Source organism: Panthera uncia, assembly GCF_023721935.1.
Source record: "Panthera uncia isolate 11264 chromosome B3 unlocalized genomic scaffold, Puncia_PCG_1.0 HiC_scaffold_1, whole genome shotgun sequence".
Classification (NCBI taxonomy): Eukaryota; Metazoa; Chordata; class Mammalia; order Carnivora; family Felidae; genus Panthera; species Panthera uncia.
The window spans coordinates 90,459,512-90,487,345 of NW_026057582.1; the positions used below are offsets into that span (position 1 = coordinate 90,459,512).

The 27,834-nt window shown below is 41.4% G+C and overlaps 1 protein-coding gene across 1 annotated transcript in view; it reads right to left on the reverse strand.

Moving 5' to 3' along the window:
- SHC4 (SHC adaptor protein 4) overlaps nucleotides 1-27,834 on the reverse strand; it is a 129,901-nt gene that overhangs the window by 85,059 nt on the left and 17,008 nt on the right. Inside the window, exon 2 of the mRNA XM_049613605.1 lies at nucleotides 4,706-4,776. Coding sequence (XP_049469562.1) covers nucleotides 4,706-4,776 — 71 coding nt within the window. The remainder of the gene's footprint in view (nucleotides 1-4,705; nucleotides 4,777-27,834) is intronic.

The following is a 27,834-nucleotide window of genomic DNA, read 5'->3' on the forward strand; positions in this document are numbered from 1 at the left end:
CCAAATATGAGTTACAAACATAAGACAGTAAATACAGGAAGCAGAGAGAATAGTTAAGACAGTGATCTGGAGATCTCTCCCACCAGCACTGTGTCCTGCCCCTGGAAGTAAGTGATGTCCTACAATAAATGTAATGAACTAACTGTCTCCTCGACAGTTTCCTACGAAGTTCTGTTCTTTAGAGTTGAAAGTCAAGCCCTGTCCCACCAGCTCCACTTGGTGGCTCCACCCTGATACACATGTTTATCCCTCCTTCAGTATCTGAGGCAGGTTCCTAGCTAGACACAAAGAAGGAGGCACCTCTAGGGAGAGAGGGAAGATTTTTTTCTCCGTTGCAAGATGTGGATGCTTACTCAAAGGAGGGAAACCAGGAGTTAGGTTTTAATGACCTGATTTATTTTGTGTGAGTGTGTATGCATGTGTGTGTGCCCTGATTTAGATTGAATGAGGGTTTTTGTTTTCTTTAGCTTTGTTTTAAAAACCATGATAGAAACCCTTTTACAAGAGAGCAAATGACTATATCATCCTTGTCATGATTTTCACTTTCCCTTTCTCTTATTTCCTATTGCTATTGTTTTCAGAACAAGTTGAAGACAACTGTGGCTGTGAGTCTTTGTCGTCCTAATGATCTTGTTTCTCTTTTCTCTCAGGAAAACCTCCTCCTTTGCCCTTTTGCCTGAATACCTGATTACTAAAAACTAAGATCCCATCCTAAATCAGTCAAGAGAATAAATGCCTGGGTAAGAACTAGTGCAGGAACAACAGTAAAAGCCACCCACGGGACTTTTTTGGGGGACTAAATCTGGAGTCAAAGTGGAGGGGCATGATGGAAGCTTTGAAAGGGGTATGATCCAGGGAACTGCTGAGAAAGTGAATGGCCTCTTGTCCTTTTCTTCTTTTCTCTGCTCTATTTGAGTATTCTCTGTGTTCTAGAAACCCTGTGCATTGAGGCCTCAAACAATTGGCAGAAAAGTCCGTCACGAAGACAAGAATTCCACTCCACCTTTCTTCTGTGTTCAAATGCTGACCCACCTGTTATATCTGAAATCATGGCTCCTCCTTTATTTTCAGGAATTTCCTGTTACTGTCTCCCGATTTTCTGGAATAATGTATTAACTAATTTAGAGATGGTGAGACCATTTATCATGGGTGGGACATCAGCCTGAAACATCATCATTTGAATCTGTAGTGGCAGTTAGATACACTAGTTTATTAGCATTCACACCTGATTGATTTTATGTTTATGTTTGACAGTAAATATAGGGAGATAGCTGTGGTCCTACAAAATGACTTCTTTCTTTTGGAATTCTAACTGGTCCAGTGAAATCTTTTTTCTTTGATTAAGTAGGATTATGAGTTAAATGAAACTGTGTGAATATGTGACATTTAAATTTAAAATAGCTTGAAACCTAGGGGCATGTGGGTGGTTCAGTTGGTTGAGCGTCCAACTTCGGCTCAGGTCATGATCTCGCAGTTCCTGAGTTCAAGCCCTGTGTCGGGCTCTGTGCTGACAGCTCAGAGCCTGGCGCCTATTTCAGATTCTGTGTCTCCCTCTCTCTCTGCCCCCTGACCCATTCACACTCTGTCTCGTTCTCTCTCAAAAATAAACATTAAAAAATTTTTAAAAGTAGCTTGAAACCTGATTAAACTTAATGTTTTAATGATAACATCTAAGACCATTGGTAATAAAGCAACTTGAAAATTGACCAAATGTCAAAATACATATAAGTGGAGAGAAGAAAGGAGAATGAGCTAAGAGAGAGAGAGAGAGAGAGAGAGAGAGAGAGAGAAGAAAAGTAAATACTTGGGAAGTGGGATAGGAATTCGAGGTTTTCAAGAAAATAAACGACCCTTAAGCTTGCACAAACCTGCCCAGAGCACAATCTACCATGCCTGAGCCACACATGGACACATCCACAAAGAATAATACCCAGATACCATACAAGGTACCTTCCCCAGGTGTGTACATTAGTTATAAACTGAATCTTCACGGAATAGAACAAAATAACCTGTTACCATTTACTAAACAATAGGAAAATATAGACTTACAAGCTCACAAAGATGCAAAAAATAGATACTAAAAAAAAAAAAAAAGATACTACATGACTGAGAGAAAGGAATATCAAGCAGTCAGTTCTGCATAGCAATCTAGCAATACACACCAAATGCTTCCAAAGCAGTTATATTGTTTGGTCTAGTGGTAAGCCTTGAGGACATTGTGCTAAATGAAACAAATCAGTCACAAAGGGACAAATACTACATGATTCCACTCACATGAGGTACCCAGAGTAGTCAAATCCATAGACACAGAAAGTAGAATGGTGGTTGCCATGGGCTAGGGGAGGAGGGAATGAGGAGTTACCATCTGGGAAGATGAAAAAGTTCTGGGGATGGATGGCAGCAATGGTTGCACAGCAACATGAATGTACTTAATGCTACTGAAGAGTGCACTTAAAACTAGTTAAGATGGTAAATTTTATGTGACACGTATCTTATTACAATAAATAATAGTTCTGCATATTTAGCAACAGAGAAATGCTCAAGATGGTAGAAATAGTATCAACTATTTTCCAGATTTTCTATAAAAATCACTGTAAGTTCATGTATGAGAAAAAGACCAGAAAGTTATCCAAAACACAAAATGTGGGTAGACATTATCTTAGGTAAGATTCTGAGTGATTTTCTTCTTTCATATGTTTCTGTATTTTCCAAATAGTTCTAAGTAACCATAGGGTATTGTTATACCCAGAAAATAAAATTTAAAAGCCCAGCCCCGGGGCAGATGGTAACTACACTTTGGTGAGCACAGCATAAAGTGTAGAGAAGTTGAATCACTATGTTGTACACCTGAAACTACTGTAACATTGTACGTCAGTTATCCGCAAATTTTTTATAAATATAAAAATTAAAAAATAAAATCCCACCCCCTACATCTCTATCCCCTTACCCTGCTTTATTAGTACAGTAATGGCACTTATTACTACATGAAACTATATTGTATATTTATCTGTTTCCTTGCTATAGTCTTGTTCCCCCAGCTAGAACATAAACTCCCTGAGGCCCGACACTTCTGCATCCTTAATTCTTGAGCAGTTTCAGGCATTTAATGGGAACTCCATAAATATTTGAGTGAAAGAAAATGAGTAGATGAATGAACAGAAAATCGGTCATCCTCAGGTAAAGACAGTGGGCATTCCTTAGTCCTGTGCCCCCATTCCAGGTACCCGGGGTGGCCACTCTCTTCCTCCCATCTGTAATCTGCTCAGCATCAGAGGAAGGGCTTTCTCCAGGTTAAGGATTGTGAGGATGAAAATAAAGCCTGGACACATCCAAAGTAGGGCTAATAGAGGAGAAAGTCATCTAGACACCAGGTCACTTGCAGGACAGTTGAAGGGACTGAGAAAGAGAAAACTCCAACAAGAAGAAATGCAGCTATCTCCAAATCCCAGGAGGCAGTCAGGTGGAACCATGCATTTATTCAATAAACCTCCAGTGAGCCTCCTCCAAGTGCCAGGAACTGAGGTGGCCACCAAGAGTACAAAACAAAAGTAGAATTAGATTTCATCTGTGAGACTCCAAAGGAAATACTGAAGGTTGCTGGGGAACTTGGGAAGACAGATTTGAATGCATCACAGAGAGTCCAAAATAGCATTTCCTAAAGAGCATTTCATGGAATGCTAGGGTTCTGTGGGATGTTCCTTTATGTTACGTGAAAAAAGGACTCTGGAACCATGTAAGTTTAGACAATCTTGAGATAGACTTTTTAAACTACTGCACAGGGCTTCTTGGGGTTTTTAATATTTTGGTGGATACTGCCACTCTCCTAAAGAGCAATAGGATTCCTTTTCCCAAAACTTTGAACCACAGGACACCTTTTCCAGGCCTACAGTTTCATGGGATGAGTATTAGGAAGAGTTACCCTCTCTTCATAATGAGAACATTCACCTTTGGAAAACGTGGCCCACAACCACAGATGCACACGGTAGCACCACACAGAACAGGCGCCCAAGGCTTCATCCTAAATCACTCACATCAACCCAGTGCTCTCACCTCTTCCCCTCACCTCACAATTACCCCACTTACCAGTGAGAGCATTCACTTGTTCCTCTTTCCAGTCTTGCCTTGAACTTGACCTTAATGAACCATGCTTTGTATTTCTGCTTCTGACTTGCGCTCTGTGTAATGACTCGGTTCTTCCCCTACACTGTCTAGGGCCGCCCTGGGTAAGGCTCCCCTGGTTCAACCCTTCCATGCAGCTCACTGTATACAGAGGAGGAAGAGTCAGACAAGGAGTAAGTGGGTTCTCATGGCTCACAAATGGGGAGAACTTGGGATTTCTGACACAGAAAATTCTTCCCCGGTCTTCTTTCCAGCTACTTCTTCAACATGTCTGAGATTCTATAATGTTCAATTTCCAGACATAATCTTAAGTAATTTTGGTACCTGGGAAACCAGCTATTTCTATGACTGCATCATCTTATCAGTTATTATATGGAATGCAGATGCTCCATGACACAACTGGGAAATCTTTCACATGATGAGACAAACCCACTCATCCAAGGTCACTGGGCTATTTCCTACCTTCCAGCCATTCAAATAAAAGCCCATGGTGACTTTGGAGGCTTGCATGAAATACCTGCAGGGAAGACCTATTATGACTTCAAACCACAGCACTCTAAAGTCTGCCTTACTTTTGTTCTCTTACCTTGTAACTTGCGTTCTCATTCCAAAATCCAGTGACCTCATTGACTGTAGCACTTCGATACAGCCCATGTACTGGAATAACAAAAACAAAACAAAACAAAAGGGTAAGTAGGAAAAAAGCTAGCACGATGACATTTCTCATCTTCTAGTGACTTCCTGGGAAACACCTTAAGTCAGCTTCTGATATCAAGTTACATTCTCACACTCAGTCTACCATTGATACTTCTGACCATTAATGGGCACATGCCTTAAGTTTCAGTTCAGTTATAAAACATCAGCTAAATCCAAACTATGATACCAGGAATGCAGCTAACAAAGACAATGTGAGTTCATTGGTGAAGAGCATGGGCTCTGGGGCCAGACTGTGTGAATGTGAATCCTAGCTCTGCCACTTATTAGTTATGGAACCTCAGGAAGTTACTCGACTTCTCTGTATTTCAGTTTGTCACTGATAAAATGGGAGATACTATTAGAATTGCTATGAGTTAATTTTTTTCCACATGGGTGAAGGTCTTAGGACAGCACTGGGTACCTACATGTGCTCAATTGTTATGTGAGGCAAACACTACAGCAATGGAGAATCTTCTGAGGAGATAAAACAAGCATATAAATGCATAAATACAGAATTCAGTAATAGAAGATCTTCCTTTTTCACAAGATCATTTACTAAAAGGGTTCAAGAAAGGAAAAAAAAAGTCATTTCCCACACCAGGAATTAGTAAATTTACCTTGAACATGAAGTATTAGAAAAGGAATTGTGCCTTATAAGCTAAAACACAGCTTATATGTCCTGTGGCAGCAGTGAGAACCATGATAGGCTATGGTAGGAGAGGGAGGTGTTGGTCAGTGTGTATGTGAGAGAAGCCTCATGTCAGCAGCAGTATGGAGGTGGGTTATTAGTGAGGATGTGCCTATCAAGGGGGAAGTAATGAGAGCCCACACCGAGGAGAGATGGTGGCAATAGGAAGGAGGGGATGAATTCAAGTGACATCACGGAAATAGATACTACATGATTCGGCAGTTGATTTGATCTAGAGAATAAGAGAGAAGGATGAGTCAAGGATGACTCAGACGTTTCCAGCCAGGGTAGCAGAGGGAACAGTGATTCCATTAACAGAAACAGGAAAACCAGGAGAGGGGAAGATGATGAGTTGGTTTGGGACCCGTTGACTGAAAGACATCAATGGGGTATCCAGGAAATGACAAGCCTGCAGTTGAAAATTGGATTCTGGAATGGTAGAGAAGAATTAAGCCTAGGGATGCAGACTTCGTAGTCTTCTGTGTAGCTTTGCCAAGTGAGGCTGTGGGAGTAAATCCTCTTAGCAGAGCCTTAGCTGACGAGGGAGAGTGTTTCTCTGAGAATGAGCTCGGAAATGTTATGAGAGCCAAGCGGTCTGATTGAAAGTGATCTGTCAGCTCCTTGGAAATTATATGCTTCCTGTTTAGCTTTCCTTTGGAAGTCTTCCAGGCTCCCTCTGCTTGGAAATGGCAAGAGCACTGTGGAAAGATGGCAGGATCTGGGAGGGTGGGGGCCTTCCCAGACACTTCTTGTAGTATTTCTGAGCAAATTCTGCAGATTTAGCATCCTAACAGCAGGTCAGTCTACCAAATGTTGCATAGCCTAGTGCGGGGGAGAGGACCCTGGCCAGAACAATCACCTGGCCATTCTCAGTCAGATTCCTGTTTGTCACATTCTTCTTGGGTCTCCAGTATTGACACACAAAAACATTTTTGAACACTTCATACCAATCACACCTAACTTCCCAAGGCTGGAACACCGGGGAAGTAAGTGATGTCTGGAGAGTTCTGTTCAATAACCCATAAGACTTATTAGGGGAGGAAAGCTAGATTTAGGGGATGTGGTAGAAAGCCCATCTCAGAACTATCAGGAAAGGAGATTTAAGAGTCTGAGCTCCATGTCAAGGTGCATTAAAAAGATTGTTTCCATATCCTCCCTGGCTGCTCCAGCTTTTCATGCCTCTCGGTGTCTTCTTCCATTTCAAAACGTAGCTCCTGCTCCTATGTTTTCTGTACCCCTCACCCTAGAAAGAATGAGCTCCCCACACAGGTGGGATATGGGTCTGGGCTGATGTCCAACTCCCCCAGGAGGCTGCGTCAGTACAGATGTGCGGGGCATCTTCAGCTGTAAATCATCAATTTAAGATGAGGTGATAATAACCAGCACACTTTTGGGAAATGTAAACAAACACCAAATTTTTCCACTTAAATTTTCAGCCAGAGTAATTTTTTCAAAAATACACCTTAGGGGCACCTGGGTGGCTCAGTCAGTTGAGCATCTGACTTCGGCTCAGGTCATGATTCCAAGGTTTGTGAGTTCGAGCCCCATATTGGGCTCTGTACTGACAGCATGGAGCCTGCTTGGGATTCTCTCTCTCTCTCTCTCTCTCTCTCTCTCTCTCTCTTTCTCTCTCTCTTTCTCTCTCTCTGCTGTCAATGCAGATGCCTTCTTCAGATTCTCTGTCCCCCCCTCCCCGCCCCTCCCCTGCTTGCTCTCTCTCTCTCAAAAATAAATAAAACATTAAAAAATACACATCAGACCATGTCCCTCCATTGCTTAAAACTTCTGACATTTATTATCAAAACAAACTTGTTACTATAAACCCCCAGACCCTGCATTTTCTGGCCCCTGCTTACCACCTCCTCAATGTCATCTGTGTCATTCTCCTCCTATATACTTCGTCGCCACATTGGCCTTCTTTCTATTCCTCAAATACACCCAACTCTTTCCAAACACAGGGACTTTGCACTTGCTGTTTCCTCTCCCCTCATTGCTATCTCTGCCTAGTTCTTCTTCATTCTCTAAGACCGACTCCTTCTTATCCTTTAGGTTTTAACTCAAATGTCACTGCCCCAGAAGCCCCTTCCTATCACCCTTCATCACAGCCTTCACTCATCACCTTCATGCCACTGTTTTTCAGGTTTACTTGTTAGCTTGTTTGTTTATTGCTTGTCTTGATTCCTTTGACTGTAAACACCATGGTCAGCACTGTATTCCCAGCACCTGGGATAGTGCCTGGGATATGTTGGTACTCAATAAATACTAGCTGAAAGAATGAGTAAAGCTTCTATTGCTCAACTCCAACAGTATCTTTAAAATGAGCACAGGGAGAGAAGAGACGGAGGAAGGTGAAGGTTTGACTGGTCTGTCATCCCAGGGGATAAATGAGTCCAGAAGAAATGAAGACTCAGAAGGAGACTCAGGAGTTATAAACCAGGATGATACCTTTGGAAGACTTCTGGATTTCTTTGTCATTTCCTCTGTTTATTAATTTTGTTAGTCCCCATCTTAGAGACTGACAACAAACAGCCTTAATAGAAGAGGGTTTGTAGTGAAGTGGGAGGCTGGGGGGAACACGCCCCCTTCTCAGGCAGTTTAGCGGCAGTGGGAGGGGAGAGCCCTGGGTGATAAAGTGGATGGTGGGGACTTTAACAGGAAGGGAGAGCAGACTGTATATCAGACAGGAATGGGAAAAGAGGCAAAGAGAGTCAGGTGGAATATGGATGCTCCAATGCCAGTGAGGCTTAACACCCATGTGAGGGACAGTGTCGTAGTAGGGGCAATTCTCAGTCCAGTGAAATGAATCACCAATGGTGGGATTTGGGTTATCAATGAGGAAAGGGGTTTTTACTGGAGAGAGAGAGAGAGAGAGAAACAGGGAGAGAGAGAATCTTCTAAGGCTTTGTTCTTAATCACACTTCGTGGCAATAACCACCTCGTTGCTTCCTTCTGAGACAGACCCAGGCATTGCTTCCAATCCCCTTTCCTTCACTGAAACCTCGGTTTTGTTCCATACACTTGACTGTCAGCAGTGGCACAGGTGACACTTTCTGCCAGCCTCACTGTGATAAACTGAAGTTTCTGAAGACACAGGAGTCATGCCTGAGGAGATAGGACAACAACTACAATTCCTCTTCCACCATGAGTGTGTGTGGAGAAAGCCACTCTAAGCAAAATAGAAGGGAGGGAATCAATGCCTGATTTTTCACAATTAACCTGGAGCCCAGAATGGACTTGGTCTTCCCATGAACTCACATAGTTCATTCTACTCAGAAACCATTACTATGAGGAAGCAGGGAAAGGGCAGTACATAAAAAGAATCCATCCGCTTTCTTTGTTTAGGTACCTGATGACTACATACGCAGACAGTGGTTGAGTGTCAAGGCCTGAGGAAGGAGAAATTTGGTCTGTTGGTTTAGGTATAAACTGGGAATGACGATACCTCTCACTCATTTATTAAATGTGGATCTGAATAAGATATGGTCTCTGTTCTTAAGAAACCCAGCCTCATAAGGATAGGAGAATCATGAAAGAGATGATTTATCTTCTCTTTCTATGAGTTGAGTCATTATTGTTAATTCCATTTAATAGAAGAGGACATTAAGGTCTATTAAAGGGAAGTGCCTGGCTCAGTTTCATTTATTCAGTGAGACTGAATCGGGGTTTATTCCAGAGTCTGTAGCCCATTCCTGGGACTCTGTGTGTAAGCCTTGTATAACAGGAAAAGAAAAAACAGAGAGGGTCATTGAGCTGGCTCCCACTGACTCTTCCTTTGGTCTACTCAGGTAGGTAACAATGAGATGAGCCTGGGGGCCATGGTAGTGAGAACAGAATGAAACCAGCTTCTTCTGGGGACCACAGGAGGTGGCACATGAGACAGAAGACACTCCCTAATTCATGACCCCGAGAGGACACCGAAGACCTTTATTAGAGGCATACAAGCTTGGTGAGAAAGTAGCATAGCTCAGCAGTGCTCAGACAACCTTCCCATTCAGCACCTGACAGACAGCTTACCTAACTCCCAGCCCATGCTCTCTCTTCATGCCCCAAGGCAACAATAATATTTTTGTACTGTCTGAGCTTCAACCACTTGCTCCCAGGGAGAGGTGAACAGCCTATTCATAGCTGTGTGTATCCTGGGCTTTGAAGACATTACTGGGGTTTTCAGAGAGAAGGCATGATAACTAGCTTATGAGAATTTCTCATACTGACTCTTTTACAGAATGAGGACTTTGACTCTATTACCCAAGAGAACAGATATATATTCTTATATCCTCAGAAAGAATGTCTGAAGGACACATGAGAAACCATTAACAGTGATTACCTCTGGGAATGGGAGAGAGGTAGGTTTTTACTTTTCACTTTGCAGTTATAGTGTTTGTTTTCTTAATAAGTAGGTAGTATTATTATTGGGTTTAAAAATTAATAAAGCCGAGGCATCTGGGTGGCTTAGTCGGTTAAACACCCAACTTCAGCTCAGGTCATAATCTCATCATGAGTTTGAGCCCTGCGTCAGGCTCTGTTCTGACAGCTCAAAGCCTGGAGCCTGCTTCGGACTCTGTGTCTCCCTCTCTCTCTGCTCCTCCCCTGCTCGTGCTCTGTCTCTGTCTCTCCAAAATAAATAAATATTTTAAAAATTAAAAAATTAATATAATAATTATATTATTATAAAAATTAATTATATGATCATAAAAATTATATAATTATAAAAATTAATATATTAATAAAAATAATATAAGCCTACCTTAACCTCTAGGAACCACAGCTTATTAATTATTAAGTAGGGTTAAATCCATTTTTTTTTCAATAGCATACAGTATTCCTTCCTTAGAATGTGCCTGCCTCTGTGCTAGGAGTACAGGAAAATACTGTTGAAGAGAAGGCTTTAGGCGTAGGCCCTCCATTTCATAAGACAGGGAAGAATGACACTCTGAAACCATCAGAACTTTGACCTTCATGCAATAAATGCCTGACAATAGGAGAGGCCACCAATGCTCCCCAAAAACACTGCAGGATTTTTCTGCCACCTTTAAATAACTTCCAGTTTTTCCCACTAAAAAAGGGGGGATTAGAGGGAGGACATTCTCTTCATAATCTTGAGACATTGTCTCCACTTCCTTTCTTTCTACGCATGTCTCAACTCACTATAGTAGTTCCTGGCCTCAAGACTCTACTGAAACTGCCTGAGCAAACCGACTACCTTCTCATGATCCACTCTAGAGAACCGTTTCTGTTCTCCGGTTCATCTGCCTAGGGCACTGCCATTGCTGACCTCTACCTACCTCCTTCTCTTTCCTCTGACCTTCTCTCCCTGCTTGGCTTTCATGAGAGCATTTTCTCTGATTCCTCATCTTTATCGTCTGACTGTTCCTTCTTAGTCTCCTTTGCTAGTTCCTTATTTTCACCCCTGTCTTTTCTTTAAACAATTGTCCCTTCTCTTCTCATGCTATACCATTGGTTCTCAACCCTGACTGAACATTAGAACACAAGTGAAGCTAAGGAAATTCTGATTTCCAAGTTCTACTCCAGTCCAATAAAGTCAGTCTCTACGGTGTATGCCTTCAATTATTACCTGGGCACTGATGGCACAGAGATTTCCAACACAAGTTCTTTTGCATCCTTCTGACTAGTATAATTACAGGAATATTCCAATTTCATCTCAAATTAAATATATCCACATTATACTTCCACTTACAGTTCTGATCTCAAGCAGTGTCACCATCTACCTACTTACGTGAGCCAGACAACTCAACTCTTCCCCTGCTTTTAAACCTGTCACCCAGTCAGGGGCTGAGCAGTTCAAGCTCCATATCAACTTTCTTCTTCCCTCAACACCACCTCCTGCCCCAACTTTTACCATCCTCATTTAGGCACACTCTGCCTGTCAGTTACATCACACCATGTTCAATGCACTTGAAATAAACTATATCCATTTGGCTGGCAGTAAGCAAGAGAACAATCTCTTTGTTCAACCCTGTAGTCCCAACCTAGACTTTGACCTCAATTGCCCCAGGGAAAGGGGACTTCCCTGTAAATACAAACAAAAACATAAGACACTGACTCTGACCTTTGACAGTCCAGGAGTACAGATGTGGGAGATCTTAGGGACTGTCCAATGTATTCTTTACCTGAGTTTCACCCTAGTACTGAATTTTGAACATCACCCCAGGACGACAGTCTCTGGTGCCCCACCCTCTAAATATGCTTTTTGCAATGCAGCTAACACCTTACTGAAACTCATGTCTGGCATGATATCACTCCATCTTATCCTACTCCACTCCCACTTAAAAACTTTACAGGGCCTCCATCCTCAAACAGAGCTTCTCAAACTTTATAGAACTTCAAAATCACCAGAGAAATTTAAAAAGCATATTTTAAAAAGCATATTTTAAAAAGCAGATTCCTGGGCTCTGAGAGATTCTGCTTCAGTAGGTCTGAGAAACTGCATTTTAATAAGCATTCAGGTGATTCTGCTACGGGTGGTCCAAGAATCACCCTTTAGAGAAAACACCAGTCCTCAGGAAAAGATCCAACTTTCTTAGCATAGTGGACAAGTTCCCAACTATCATCATGCAAAGGTCACTTCTTTCATGAATCCTCTCCTCTTCTCCCGCTTCCTTACCCACAGTCTTGACCACACTCCCTTTCCTAAGTCCTCCTCTGCACACTCTATGGACTTCTAGCAGACCTTTTATAAAACTCTAGTTGCCCATATGGCACTTTTTGTTAATGTGTGTGTATCTCTTTTAAAGCAAGAATGGTGTCTGTTTCTTCTTTGTATCCCCAGTGGAGAGCCTAGCTCACCAATGTTCCTGAGATGAATGAGTAAGATATAGCTTGAATAACTTTTTAAAAAATGTTTACTCACTTTTGAGAGAGAGAGAGAGAGACAGAGTATGAACAGGGGAGGGGCAGAGAGAGAGGGAGACACAGAATCTGAAGCAGGTTCCAGGCTCTGAGCTGTCAGCACAGAGTCCAATGTGGGGACTCGAATTCACAAACCATGAGATCATGACCTGAGCTGAAGTCGGACACTTACCCGACTGAGCCATCCAGGCACCCCTGGCTTGAATAACTTTTGAGAAAGGATAGGATATGTATATAAAAATTATCATATTAGGGGCGCCTGGGTAGCTCAGTTGGTTGGGCATCCGACTTCAGCTCAGGTCATGATCTCACAGTCTGTGAGTTTGAGCCCTGCATCAGGCTCTGTGTTGTCAGCTCAGAGCCTGGAGTCTGCTTCGAGTTCTGTGTCTCCCTCTCTCTGCCCCTCCCCTGCTCACACCCTGTCTCTCTGTCTCTCTCTCAAAAATAAAGAAACATTAAAAAAAATTTTTTTAATTATCATATTAAACATTTAGATACTATTAATCCCTTATTCAATTAAATCTTATATAACTTAGATTTCCCAAAAGACCAATCATAAAGGTCAAAAACTCATTGCTTAATAATTACAATGTTAATGATTGAATTAGTCCAGATATAAGAAAGTAGCCAGATGAGGACAAACTCAGAACAAAATGGCCTAAAAGTAGGACAGAACCCAAACTACGCACTCCAGTCCTTTGTTGCTATTTGGGAAACTAGATCTGATTTTTCACAGGAAGTCAGAGTCAGACTTTATCTGTAAGTTTTCCTAATTTCAAAAACCAACAGGTCACAAAGAACAATCCAAAAATGATATTAAGAAACAATTTCACTGTAATAGAATTCTTTTTATTCAAAAATAATAAAATATTTATGAATAAATTTAACAAAGTAAATGCAAAACATATGTTTAAAACTATAAAATATCATTGAAAGAAACTCAAGAAGATCATAATAAATGGAAAGATATCCCACGTTTATGGATCAGATTATGTTGTTAAGATAGTAATACTCTCAAAACTAATCTACAGATTCAACTCAATTCCTATCAAGATCCCAGATGGCTTCTCTGCAGAAAATGACAAGCTGATCCTAAAATTCAGAAGGAAATTCAAGAGGCCCAGAATTGCCAGCACAATCTTGAAAAAGAACAAAGAGGACCCAGATGTCCCAATTTTAAAACTTACTACCCAGCAACACAATCGAGACAGGTGTGGTATGACATAAAGATAGACACCTAGATCAAAGGAATAGAATTAAAATCCAGAAGTAAATACTCAGGTTTACTGTCAACTGATTTTTGACAAGGGTGTCAAAATAATTCAAAAGGGAAAAGGACAGTCTTTTCAACAAATGGTGCTGAAACAACTGGATATCTACATTAAAAAAAAAAAAAAAGCATGAAATTGGACCACACGCCTCATACCATACATAGAAATAAACTCAAAATGGATCCAAGACCTATGTATAAGAGTAAAAATGATAAAATAAAATAGGAAAAACTCAGGCCCTTTGATATAATAGCAAAAGCACAAGAAAACAAGAAAATAGATAAACTGGAGTTCATAAAATTTAAATACTTCTGTGCTTCAAGGGACACCATGAAGAAAGTGAAAAGACCACCCACAAAATGGGAGAAAATATTTACAAATGATATATCTGATAATGGACTTGGATCTAGAATACATAAAAAATTTTACAACTCAATAATAAAAAAAATCTTAATAAACATAAAAGGATGCTCAATATCATCCATCAACAGGGAAATGCAAATCAAAATGACAGTGAGGTATCTCTACATGCCCTCTGAGATCGCCATCATTTAAAAAACAAATGTACCAAAAATAGCAAGTGTTGGTGAAGATGTGGAGAAACTGGAACCCTCATGCAGTGCTGATTTGGGAATGTAAAATGGTACAGTCACTAGGAGAAACAGCTGGGCGATTCCTGAATAAGTTAAACTTAAAATTACCATATGAGGGGCACGTGGGTGACTCAGTTAAGTGTCTGACTCTTGATTTCAACTCAGGTCATGATCTCAGGGTTCATGAGATCAAGCCCTGCATCAGGTTCTACACTATCAGTGCAGAGCCTGCTTGGGATTCTCTCTCCCTCTCTCTCTGCTTCTCCCCCACTCATTTTCTAAATAAGTAAGTAAGTAAATAAATAAATAAATAAATAAACAAACATTAAAAAAATTAAATAAATATATAAGTAAATAAAAAGAATTACCATATGACCTAGCAATTCCACACTTAAATATGATGAAAACTGAAATCATATCTCCACACAAAAATCTTGCACATGAATGTTAATAGCAGCATTATTCATAATGGCCGAAAAGTAGAAACAACCAAGTATCCATCAAACCGATGAATGGATCAACAAAAAGGATATATCATGCATTGGAATAGCATTTGGCAATAAAAAAAGAATGAAGTACTGATTTATGCTACAACATAAACGAACCTTGAAAATAATATTCTAAGCGAAAGAAGGCAGTCATAAAAGACCACATGTCACGTGATTTCGTTTATGTGAAATGTCCAGAGCAGACAAACCTATAGAGCTAGAAAAGAGGGTTGGAAAATCTGGGAGGATGGAGGGTGGCTGCTAAAGAGTACAAGGTTTCTTTGGAGGTTGATGAAGATGTTTTAAAATGGGTGGTATTTGCACTAAAAACCATTGTATACTCTAAATGAGTGAATTGTACGGTATATGGATTACATCTCAATAAAGTTGTTACCAAGCAACAGTAACAGGCCAAACAACAATATCTGCAAGACAGTGTGTGACCCTGATGTAAACTGTGCAGGGAATATGTATGAATGGATGAATAATGAATAAATAAATGAGGCATCAGAAATCATTAAAGTTGTTTGAAGTCTTCTCCAGCACTCTTGAGGCAGAGTTCATTGCTCTTCCCTTGGGCTCCCGAAGCATCCTGGTCACACCCCAAGGTTGCATTCACCCAGTGGTGCTGCAATTTATCTTTTTAAATGTCTACACCCACAGCTGGACTGTGGGCTTCTCAAGGGCAGGGAGTGAGTCTTAGTCATCATTATCCCCAGCACCTCTTACAGTGCAATAAATGATTTATTCGAACGAAGTAGCCAAGAAATGATATTCAGGAAGTCTCAAAATAACCTGCATCCTAACTGGACCATCTGTAATGTGTTCCTTCTTAAAGGGGTATGTTGCCAGTTAAAATAATCCTGAAGTTAAGCTGGTCAAAGCCCTCCTTGTGCCAGATTTGAGTCAGTACGTGTGTTGTTTGGGAAGGGAATGGAAAGTCCTTCCCCTTATTTAGTGGAAGGGTTTTAGGAAAACCTGAGCAGGTAGACAATGGAGCTGCAGGGCCCCTCCTCTGGAACAGGGAACAATATTGGGGAGAAAGCTTAGAGGGAGTTCAGTGAGACAAGCAAGAAGACAGGCTTCAGTGAAAGAGGCACCAGTGGTCTTGGCAAAGACTGAGTTTTCTTAGAGTGATCCTATAGCACTTTTGAAACTTGCATCCAATAGCGCAAAGCAGCTGACACCTTCCCTCTCTCTACCATTCTCTGTTCTCTTGTATTTGTTTTTCTTCAGAGCGCTTATTGCTAACAACATCATGTATTAGTTTGTTTGCTGTCTGTCTCCCCTGCCACTAGAAGGTTAGTAGCAAAGAGCTAAGACTGCTCTGCTCTCAACATCTAGAATGCCACCTGGCATGCATAACATACTTTGGTTAATTGGTTAATTATACTTCAACTACACACATATACGCTTTGATTGATTGAATTGAATATATGTCTAAAAATCCAAACACATACCCTGCTGAAAGCACCTTCTCCTGCTCCAGGTTCAAAAGCCTGACTATCTGGATTTGTTCATTAATTTGCAGTCAGGGTCTTGGCAACCAAGAGATTTCAACCCTCCGAGACCTCACTGTTTACAAAGATGAAATCTTCTAAAAGTAAGTTGTGTGTTCTGCTTGTTCTTCCAAAAGCAAGAGCTGCCTTGGCTGGGTACCTGCCCGAACCAAAGCTGGGCTATGAAGGGGGCAAATCTTGGCACCCTTGGCCACCCTTCATCCTCTATGCTCTTTCCCAACTAAGCAGACTCCTTGGCCCACAGCAGATGGAGAAAACATTTGCTGTTTTAAAGTCCCTCAAGGCAAGCAGAGCTGATAATGTCTTAAATATATTATCTCCTGGGGAAATTTTAGAATTAAATAAGGAAAGTTTTAAATTGATTCAGAAGTTTCTCTTTGACAGTGGGCAACCCGGGATCCTGCAAATAGAGGGTCTTGGGTTCTAGAAGCCCAGATGAGCAATAAAGATTTCAGTCTGGTTGGTACTTTGATGACACTCTAATATACTAGGATATGAGCTATCTACAACTGGCCAAAGAAAGCTTCCAATTTGTCTGAAAAAAAGTGCCTGTCGTCTGTGGGCGAGGAAAGTATGACAGCCATCCGCATCACATGAGATGGCTAAGCTGTGCCGCATACCAACAGGCCTACTCCCATTGAGAACCCCTCACACACGGGGATTTTGTTGAACTGAGAGAGGTTTCATCTCTGCCTACAGACTTTAGCACAGACACAGTACTCAGCTGGAGGTCATCCTTCTGGCAAAAAAAGCACACTGAGAACTCTTGGAGGGCTACGACCTGTGGACCTCTCGCAGGAATAACTTGACACCCACGTGGGTGGAGATTCCGGCAGCTCTTTCTGCTTCTGGGCATGGCCAGAAGCACCATCGGATATGCGACCACGTGCTTTTACACAGAGATTTACACTGTTTTCACAGTGTTATCTCATTGGATCCTTGCGATAAAATTATGACAGACCCTGAGTAAGTGTATGATACTCCTTTTACAGATGGGAAAACTAATTCTTAGAGGTTTGGTGTTCTGTTCAAGGGCCACAGAGCTGGTTAATGGAGAAGAAACCAGGTCTCTTTATGCTTAAAGCTGTGATATGTTGTGTTATCTCCCTGACCTGGAGAACTTTACTATCTCAGGAAGACTCTAAGCCCTGCATCTTTCAAAACTGCAAGATAGTAGCTAGTGTGTTGGACACTGACTTAAGAGATCAGTACCTCCTATCGATGTGGCATCTGCTGACAGCAATTCCCCCATGGTACCTGGGTCAGGTAGGAGTTTTTCCTGTGATGCTTACCCCTCCACCCCACCCCCGAAGTGTCCCATGCTCCTTGATGGGTATAGTCTGGGAAGATATTTAAAATGCAGATGAATTCAGGAAACTGAAAACCCCTCGATTAAAGATACTACACTGTGTCTCTCCTCCACCCACCCACTCAAACCCTCATTCTAAGTAACAAGGAGCTGAAATTACTCTATCCCTAATACCTAGAATACTGCCTGGCAGACAGCAGCCCCTCAAAATATACTTTGGTTGATTGAATTGAATAGGTTTGTAAAAATCCGAACATCTACCCTGCTGGAAGTTCCCTCATCTGCTCCATGTTCAAAAGCCTGAGTATCTGGATTTTTTCATTCAATTTTTTTTTTTTTTTTGACATCAAGAAGAATGGTAAGGCCAACCATCCTCCATGGGTGGTAGATGTTTAATCTCATAGTGACTTGAAGAGCGATTGCCGTATCCACCACCTAAGACACTAAGTACTGTGCTTCATTCCACACCATGTCAATCATCCTCTGCATTTGTTGGAAAACAGGAATTGCATTGTCCAAAGGTGAATTCTCCTTGAGCAAAATATTCTCGATGTGCTCTTTGCAGAAACCTCCTAAGGGTGTGGTATCTAATATTCCATTTTAATGTTTATCAAGATTCAAAAGCTGCACCCAATAGCTTTGAGCTAAGGCCCTGGTGGGGAGTAACCAAGTGTTAGCACTGTGTCCCAGTCTCCTAAGAAACTTTTAAGAGATTTTTATCACTGTGTAGGCCTAATCCTAGGAGATGGGAATCCTGTTTTCTATTGTTCTTGGAGAAAGTCTCTAAAGTGGCTGGACTGGTTCCTCATAATGAAAATGAGAATTAGAATACTGGCCCTACTCACATCAGATGCTTTTGTAATACTAATTGACGACGCTCTCCTGATGGACCCAGTGAAATCCCAGGTTGTGTCAAAGCATTAATACATTCACAAGAGAAGTCTTAACAGTGCTGCTTACAGGAAGAACAGCTGAATAATTGATCCCAACAGCCATTTAACTAGAGACCTATGGTTTAAAAAGCAAGTTTCTCTAAATCACTGGAAGACCTTCATTCTTCTGGACATTTTATCCTTCCCTTTTGTCTTCATTTAGCTACTTCCTCCACTCCTTTCTTTGTGTATGTGGGAGTTATTAGGGCTGTTGTACAAGTACTTCCAATTTTTTGCCTTCCTGGTACATACTAGGGTCACTCTTCTCCTGCTCCTTTGAAGTTGGTGCAGCTCCTGACTTGGCCAATAATATTCAAGTAGACTAACACTTTGAGAGCGGTTTTTCACATATCCTTTCTCCTGCCATTGGAGACTTCAGTCCGGGTCCCTAAGGGAGAATAACACAGAGTAGAGCCCCCCAGCCAATTTGCTGTGGACACATGGTATAAGCAAGAAATAAACCTTTTTTGTCAAAGCTGCTGGAAAGCTGGGATTGCTTGTTAATGGAATGAGCTAGTCTATCACAACTATGATAGTAACCACGAAAGAGAAGAAGGAATATCCCAGAGTTTAGGTACATGGGCTTTGAGAGTTAAGCAGGTCTGAGTTTGAATCTCAGCTTTGCATGTACCAGCTGTGAAGCTTGGGGCAAATCACTTTACATCTCATCTCACCCTTATCTATAAAATAGGGAAAATAGCTTATCAATTCCACAGGGTTATTATAAGTTTCCAATATGGTAATGCACGTGTGGTGCTGAGCACAGTGACTGGCACATGGAAAGGGCTCAGGAAATGACAGTGACCATACTGGAATGACAGTGTTGTCTTTCCTGATCCTCTTCAGTTCCACCTGCTTCCTAGTTTGGGGAGCTGATGAGTAAATCTCAACTACTGTGAAGGGACTCAATCAAGACTACTCTTTATAGGAGTGTGATAAACACCACGATGCAAGGTTCTATGGGAATGTGTAGGAGGAGCTCCAACCCAGCCTCAGGGAATTGGGGAAGATTTTTCAGAAGAAGGGATGCTGGTATGAGTCATGAAGGGCAACTAAGGAGAGGTTGGAGGAGAGATTTCCAGGCAATGAGCATAGCATAGCATGGTAAGGGCAAGAATATGGAGTGCTACAAAAATACCAAAGACTTCAATATGACTAAAATCCAGAGACGTAGTTAGTTGTCTGCCCACACAATTCAGTGGGCTCTTGGTAGGCAGAAACTGGGTCTGATTTACTTGCATTTTTAGAATCTGGCACCATACCTGGCACATAGTAGGATCTCAATAAATGTTTACAGAATGTCTGATGATTATAAACAAATTTTAGGCTACTCAAGCTTAAGCGTGATGCCAATTTCTCCTCATTCTTCCATAAGTTTCCAAACAACACTTCTACCCAGCCCACTTCTCAGACCCAAATAAATACAAGCTAAAAATATAGCCCAGGTCATGAATCATAAATGAGATGGAAAAGCAGTGACTCACAGAAGTTAATCTGCTTCCCAGGAGAGTGTTCCTGGATGTCCTTTGCTCTGAAAGGTGAGGCAAAACGCCAGCACCATCGCTGCATGGATAAAGCTAATGTAATTCCCAGACCTGCCATTGGGCACCCATCTGGTATTCTAAGGCTCCCATTCAGAGGGGCCAAGGGGCAGCAGCCCTGTGCATTCCACACAAGACAGCAGAGGGATGGGCCCAACACAGAGGCTAACACGTGTGTGCTCAAGAAAATGGTATAGGGCCCTATCTACTGTCTCAGTGGTCCAACATGTGCACCATCTTGTTGGCTATGGCCTTAATTTGGTTACAGCTGTAGCCAAGGCAACACCTGTGCAGAATGACTTAGCAGATGACCAACCAATTATGTTTGTATCTTTGTTTAATTAAGTTGGGAACTTTAATTATGACAGTGTGTGTAGGGTCCCTTCTGCCAACCCGTAATCACTTAAAACGTTACATCTTTGGGGATTTAAGACCTTATTTGTCAGTTATGAGCTCCTTAAAAATATTAAATAAATTATACCCTACACCCTCAAATCACAAAAATCCGACAGCCTTCAGTATTTCGGGGCCTAGAGGTTTTGATTAAATCAAACTTTATTGGAGGAATACTACACACTCACAAACAAGAGAATCTGCAAGTACCACTAGAGTGGAACAAACTTAACAGCTCCATCAAACTCTCTCTTCCATCCCCTTTCCCCCACCCAGCAGTGTCTGTACCCACCCCCCCCATTTTAGAGATTCAAAGACCCTTAAACTTTTGCTCCTGCCCCTACCTATCAAATTAAATCTCACTCTCAGAAAAAAAAAAAAATCTGAAATCTTAGACAGCAGTATATATATATATATATATATATATATATATATATATATAACTAAATTACTATTAAAAACCATAGATATGACGTAATTAGGTATTACTGGAAAAGGCCAACGTTTTTGTCATCAGTTGTCATACTTAGTCAAATATGATGTCCCCAGCAGGAGCATTTGTATATGGTGGTTTTAGTCTTTCTGGCTCTCTAGGATTATAACCATGCCTGGTGTGTGGTCATGTTTGGAGGCCATGGTGGCCAAAGAACCTCATTCATACTATCCTTTTCCTCTAAGTCACAGCACTCAAGTCCTCCATGAATGGCTGGTTGTTCTGCTATGCTGAAACCACAACTCCCATTAGTCAGTCTCCCACATGATGATAAACTGCTGAATGACGTCGTACTAGTTTTCAGCTTTTATGATGTCTCTGAAAAAGAAGCAGCCGCCAACAATATGCCTTTGCAGAATTGCAGCCCAAATGTTAATCATCTCTCATTACACTTATTTTTACTTGAAACACAAGGGTTTTCTGTAGCTCAAGCCAGTGAATTCTGACTCCTGATAATATGACTAAAAGGACATAAGAGTTTAAGGAAATTTAGAGATTATCCATTCAAACCCCTCTACTTTTCAATGGATAAAAAATTAAGTGGCTTATCTGCTGTCACTCAGCATTTAAAGGGCAGGCAGAGTAGAGTCCACTAAAGACACACAAAAAAAGTTGGAAACGTATAAGGAGAACCAGATGAGTATGATATGGTAGAAGTCAAGGACACACAGAGTTTCTTGGAGAAAGAGACTGTTAAGCGAATTCAGGGCAGTGAAGATGACCAATAGGTTAAGAGGCTGGAAAATGTCTACTGGAATTTGCAAACAGTTGGCTTTAATTGTTGGCTTCTGTTGGTCAATATCAGTAGAGTAGAGGAGTAGAGGGCAGAGAGCAGGGGATTGAGAGGGTGATATAGAGGGGAGGAGTAAACCAGAAAGCATAATGCTTTGTTTTTATTTTTGCTTCGAGAACTTTATATTTTAGCAACAGAGGAAAGATAAGCTACGGAGAGGAAGTTATTTAAAAAATGGGACAGACTTGCGCATGCTCATATGATAGAAAGGGTGACAATAACAGGAGAGCGGAAAAGGATGCAAGATCGCAGCCCCCGGGGAAACAGAAGTGGAGACTATCCGTGAAATGTGTAAGTCCTGATTCAAATAAGTTATTATAATAATGAGTCAGATTCTCCCAAGTGCCGGAATCAAACAGCTTTCAAAAGTTGGAAGAAACATTTGCCCTTTTCATATGTCTGGATACTATTTGGGGATTCTTAAATATTCTTATAACCCCTCAGGACTGAGCCTATGTTTGTATAAATGGAAACACTGTTAGGATGGATGGCACAAGCCTATGACTTTAGTTAACTGTAGGCTTGCTTCAGAATTAAATCTAAGGGGCATCATGATGAGGACTAAAAAGGGATGACCTAATAAAAGTCAATCTTTTTACAAAAACAAAGCCCTAGACTCACAAAACCTTTGCACTGGAAAAAAATATTTGCCCCATCCCCTTATTTTCAAAGCATTTAAAAGACTTGAATAAGGTCATGCAACATCACAAAACTCTAAACAGGTATAAAAATTTGCAAATCTGTTAGCTCTATCACACACATCAAGTTCCCAACAAATTCTAACATAGATTTTTGAACTAAACTCAAATAATGCCTTTAGAAAAGTCACACCTTCAGAAAGAAACTCAAATAGAAATTCAGATTCAATTCAATGCTGATTTTATAGCTTGTACTCTTTTTTAAAAAAAATCTCAGCATCTTTAGCTGAAGAGAAAGAAAAAAGTTCAAGGAAGATCTCTATTTTCCTTTAAAGCCCATTAGCACGAGGTGGATTATTAGTACTATTGGTTATTACATTAAGTAATGACTTTCTATGGGGTGCCTGGCTAGCTCAGTCGGTAGAGTGCGACTCTTGATCTTGGGGTTATGAGTTTGAGCCTCATGTCAGGTGTAGAGAATATGTAAAAATAAAATCTTAAAAAAAAAGTAATGACTTTCTACAAGGATATATAGTTCAATTTAACAATCCAAAGGATATGAATGTGAAGATTCGAGGGGCAGGGAAAGTCAAGTGGTTAGAGCCAATAATGAGGAGTCTAGTTCAGGTTTGAAATTCTCATGGAAATCAAGAAGTTTCTTTTCTTCCCTAGCCACTAACTACATTTCAAACTCCCAACTATTGCCCTAAATACCCCTGACCAATGGCATTCACGAGTACACAAATGGGAACCAAGAAGAGTAGGTGATACCATGCAGATGGCTCTAGGCCAGCCATTCCCATAGTACCTGAAGAGGGTCTCTGTTCATAGCATCATTTCCTTTAACATTCTTCTGAAATCCCACATCCTCCAGAAGGTCCTCTGATGCTCCCACTGAAGAGCTGGATGCACAATTCAACCATTACCAACAACCCTCCTTTTTAACAGTCTGAACCTACAAACTTTGAAACGGTCCAGGGAGGGGCTGATGTAAAACTCTGCACAGCTTTGAGTAGAACAATGTGTGGTGATCTGCCTTTGTCTCAACCATCTAAAACATGAGCTCCTAGGAGGCATGTCCTCAATGCATGCAGAGACTCTGGGTTGCCTACCTATATCCTTTCCCCCTTTTCTCTTTCCTCCTTTCTTCCTTGCTAATAGAACCCCCAATGTGCCCAGCTTCAAAACCACCGTTACCCAGCTTCCTGTGAAGGCAGGAAACCAGGGAGATATAAAAGGATGTCATCAGGTAGGACTTCAAGGAAAACTACTTGTAACACAGCTAGGAGGTGCCCCATTTTTGTCTTTGCTCTTCCTTCTTCCTACTGCCTGGAAAATGCTCCCATGCCACAACCTTGAGTGAGCCTGAGGATGGAAGGCATGTGCTAAGGAGGCCAAACAGAAAGATGGAAAGAGTCTGAGTTATTGATGACTGTGGGACCACTATGTGGCCTCGACCTACCTACCTATGGACCTTTTAACATGAGTGAAAAAGAAAGCCTCTGTCTTGTTTAAACCCCAGTTATTTGAGCCTTTGTGATAACCTAATCCTAAGAGATACAGAGGCCTTTTTAACCCGTGCTGTGCAGATGGCATTTGAGGAGTCAGGGTTCCTCTGCAGTTCACTTCCGACCAAGTGATAGCTCTGTGAACAGGTTTTAGACTAGAATCAGTTCAGTAGTTCTTCAGCAGATTTTCCTATGTACCAGGAAAGTAACACTTTAATCCCTATTATAAGAACGTAGTTTATAAATAACACCTTAAATGGAAGTGTCCCACTTGACAATGTCAAATGTCCTAAACATGGCTGAGAATACAGAAGCAAGTGACCAAAGAGATTTTTTAAAATTAGGTCAGGGGAGCCTGGGTGTCTCAGTCATTTAAGTGTCTGAATCTTGATCTCAGCTCAGGTCTTGATCTCATGCTTTGTGAGATTGAGCCCTGTGTCTGGCTCAGCATTGACAGCGTAGAGCCTGCTTGTGATTCTCTCTCTCTCCCTCTGTCTCTCTCTCTTTGTCTCTGCCCCTCCCTCACTTCTGTGTGCGCAGTGCACACACATGCACACTCTGTCTTTCTCAAAATAAATAAATAAGCATTTTAAAAAAATTAAGTCAAAGACTAAAGCTTATGCTTGTCTTTTTCTCTTAGGAGAGCATTTCAGTCCTTCATTCAGAGCCCATTTGCTCTTGATTCAGATACAGTGTTAACAGGTCATCCTCTCAGGAGGCCAGAAACTCAAACTGAAATGTTGGGAGTCTCCTAAAGACAGGCTCCCTGTCAAGAGCAAACAGTGCCAGCTGGCTGGACACAAGGAATCTGAAAAATTGTGGATATATGGACATATAAATTCAAGAAGCTCAGCCATTTGGAGACACAGTGTGCAGGGGCAACCAGCTCATCACAGTTATTAGCTCCTGTGGGTATGTCCTGGATCCCAGAACAGCCCCGTGACTGTTACACTTGATCTTGGCCAAAAGGCCAAGAAGTCATAGTCCCATGACTGTTAGAATGGACCATTTCCATCAGAAGAAAAAAGAGGTTATATTCCAATCTGTTCCCATTCATAGGCATAGACCCAAAAAAGTTGAAAACTCATGTCCACACAAAAACTTATGCATGAATGCTCATGGCAGCATTATTCATAATAACCAAAAAGTGAAAACAACCCAAATGTCTATCAATTGATGAATGGATCAACAAAAATGTGGTGTATTCATACAATGGGAAATTATTCAGCCATAAAAAGGGATGCAATGCTGACGCATGCTACAACATGGAAGAATATTGAAAATACTTTGCTAAGTAAAGGACGCCAGACACAAAGGACCACCTATTATGTGATTCCATTTATAGGAAATATCAAAAGTAGGCAAATCCATTGGGACAGAAAATAGATGCATGGTTGCCAGGGGCTGGAGTGCAGGAATAGGGAGCTTACAGGTACCTGGCTTCTTTTTGGAGTGATAAACATATTATAAAACCTGATAGTTGTTATTGTCTCACAATTCTGTGACTATATTAAAAACCACTGAATTGTACACCTAAAGTGTTAATTTTATGGTATGCAAATTATATCCCAATAAAACCATAATAAAAAAAATAAAACATAGATCTAGAGGAAAAAATCTGGCATTTCCTCTCAAAAAAAATTTTTTTTTCATTGAGTTATCAACCATCTCTGAAGAGAAAGGAGCATATAATCTTCATTATGCAGAGGTTTCCACATAAAGTATTTTAAGTTTTAGAAGACTGACTTCTAAAGGGAGAAGCTTCAGTTATCTGAAAAAGTCAATGATTTCCTGGTGATGTCAACTAAATGAGTTGACTGTATCAGGACTCCTATTGGTGGGTGTTGACAGTGTCTGTGCGCACCTCATTCAGAAGAAACAGCCCCCCTCTTAACTCACTTGAACAGTTGGGCGATGACTCACAGACTTTCTGTCCTTTCCCTCCCACAGGGTTGTTCAGTGTGTGTAGGAAGCATTAACTCACTAGCAGGTGAGCCACCTCAGAACCTTTCAGGAAGTCAGCAGGGTATAAATCATAAAAAAAATATGACCCGTGAGTGTGCACATTATGCTTCCTGGAGTCCTCTGGGATCAATCCTCATGCCCTACCAGGACCCAAGGGCCTCCCACAGCCACACCCACGTCCTACATCATCATCCTTCCAGTACCTTATCCCTCCACTCCCTCCCCTCCCCCGCCCCCTCTTCCTCCTTCTTTTCTCAGGTAATAGCCTCCTTAGGAAATCAGATTCTTATATTTTACAAAGGGAGACTTGGAAGTTTGCCACACATCCCTGGCCAGAATCCCTTTCCTTTGCTCCATGTTGGAGTTTGCCACATGGCTCACTCCCCCACTCCTCAGTCATCTTTCTCGCTCTCTGTGCACACTATGCACATTCTGTCCACAAATCATTCCTACCACTGGACTAGGCACGGTGACACAGTGCTTGCAATCTCAGCCTTCATTTCCACAGAATTTTGCAACTTGTTACGGCTCATCATAAAAGATGAAGAATGTAAGATCTGCTGTTGAATAAAGGTTTCTTTGTTTTTGAGTGAACAGCTTATAGCTACTCCAGATGGGTTAACATATTTTTTTAAAAACTCGTCTCTGTATTTAAAGGGATTAAGAAGAGATACTTGAAATAACTTAGACGTGTCCTGAGAGTCCAGCATTATGTAGACAGCCATGTGTTGGCTCCCATGAGCTGTCTATCCATGATGCATATGTTGGGGAGTTGGGGGGGGGGCAGGGGGAGGTGCAGTCAGAGGTACTCTGAAAAGTTTTAGACATTTATTCCAAACTTTCAAGACTTCCAAGAAATTTTCTTTTCAAATCAAAAATTCTTTCCAAGTATGTCTTCATTTAGCCAGAATAAGTATCTTTAACATCATTTCAGAAACCAAAAGAAAACCAGCACCAAAATAGATGAGCCTCTGGTCAGGGTACTCCCTCCATCCCCTGAAGGCTCCTTCCCTGGCTAAAGTACCAGGCTTAGTGCTCTCCAGCAAAGTCACTCAGTTCCAGTTCCATGGGCAGGAGAAAGCGGACCCTGCCTGCCAGGGGATATTCCTCCACAGTTGGCACCTTCTTTCATCTGTTCAAGGGACATCACATACAACTAGTTCAACTTCTAGAAGCTGAGTTGAAGTTGAATGGTGAACAAGACATAAAGACCCTAAAAAAATAACGTTTCTAGCCTTAAATAAGCTCATTGGCTCACTATAATGTCAGTAAAAGATGCACACCATGGATGTCTGGGTGGCTCAGTTGGTTAAGTGGCCAACTTCGGCTCAGGTCATGATCTCATCGTTCATGGGTTTGAGCCCACATCTGGCTCTGTGCTGACAGCTCAGAGCCTGGAGCCTGCTTCAGATTCTATGTATCCCTTTCTCTCTGCCCCTCCCCTGCTCTCACTCTGTCTGTCTGTCTGTCTGTCTCTCTCTCTCTCTCTCTCTCTCTCTCAAATAAATAAATAAACATTAAAATAAATTAAAAGATACACACCAGAATTTATTTAATTCCAATGTTATCGTCTAAGAAAAATACATCAGACAAAACCATAGGCTTTGCTTTCTAAAACAGTATGCATGCTTACCTTTACAGATACACACCTATATATTGGGGTGAGTTGTGGCAGGGTAGCTAATCTTCCTTAAAACCCTCCTACTTTGCTGGGGAAATGGTCTGTCTTGATGGATGCTAGCATCTCCAGCTACATAAGAAGTGGAAGAGCGTACTCCTAGATTAAGGACCAGGACCCCTTGTACTGGGAGCCCCCACCTCCAGCTTTGTACCAGTGAGGAGAGCAGCTGAGGAACAGAAGACAGCAAGTTGAAATAGCATAGCAAATATGAAGTTCTCCTCCCAGGGTCAGGAAGTCAGAGAATTGTCTCTCAACAGAAGAGTGGCCAGAAGTGTGGCTGTTTCTCTGGGACACTATGCTGTTCCCACGGGATCAGCACGTAGTGATGTGTGAAGGTGC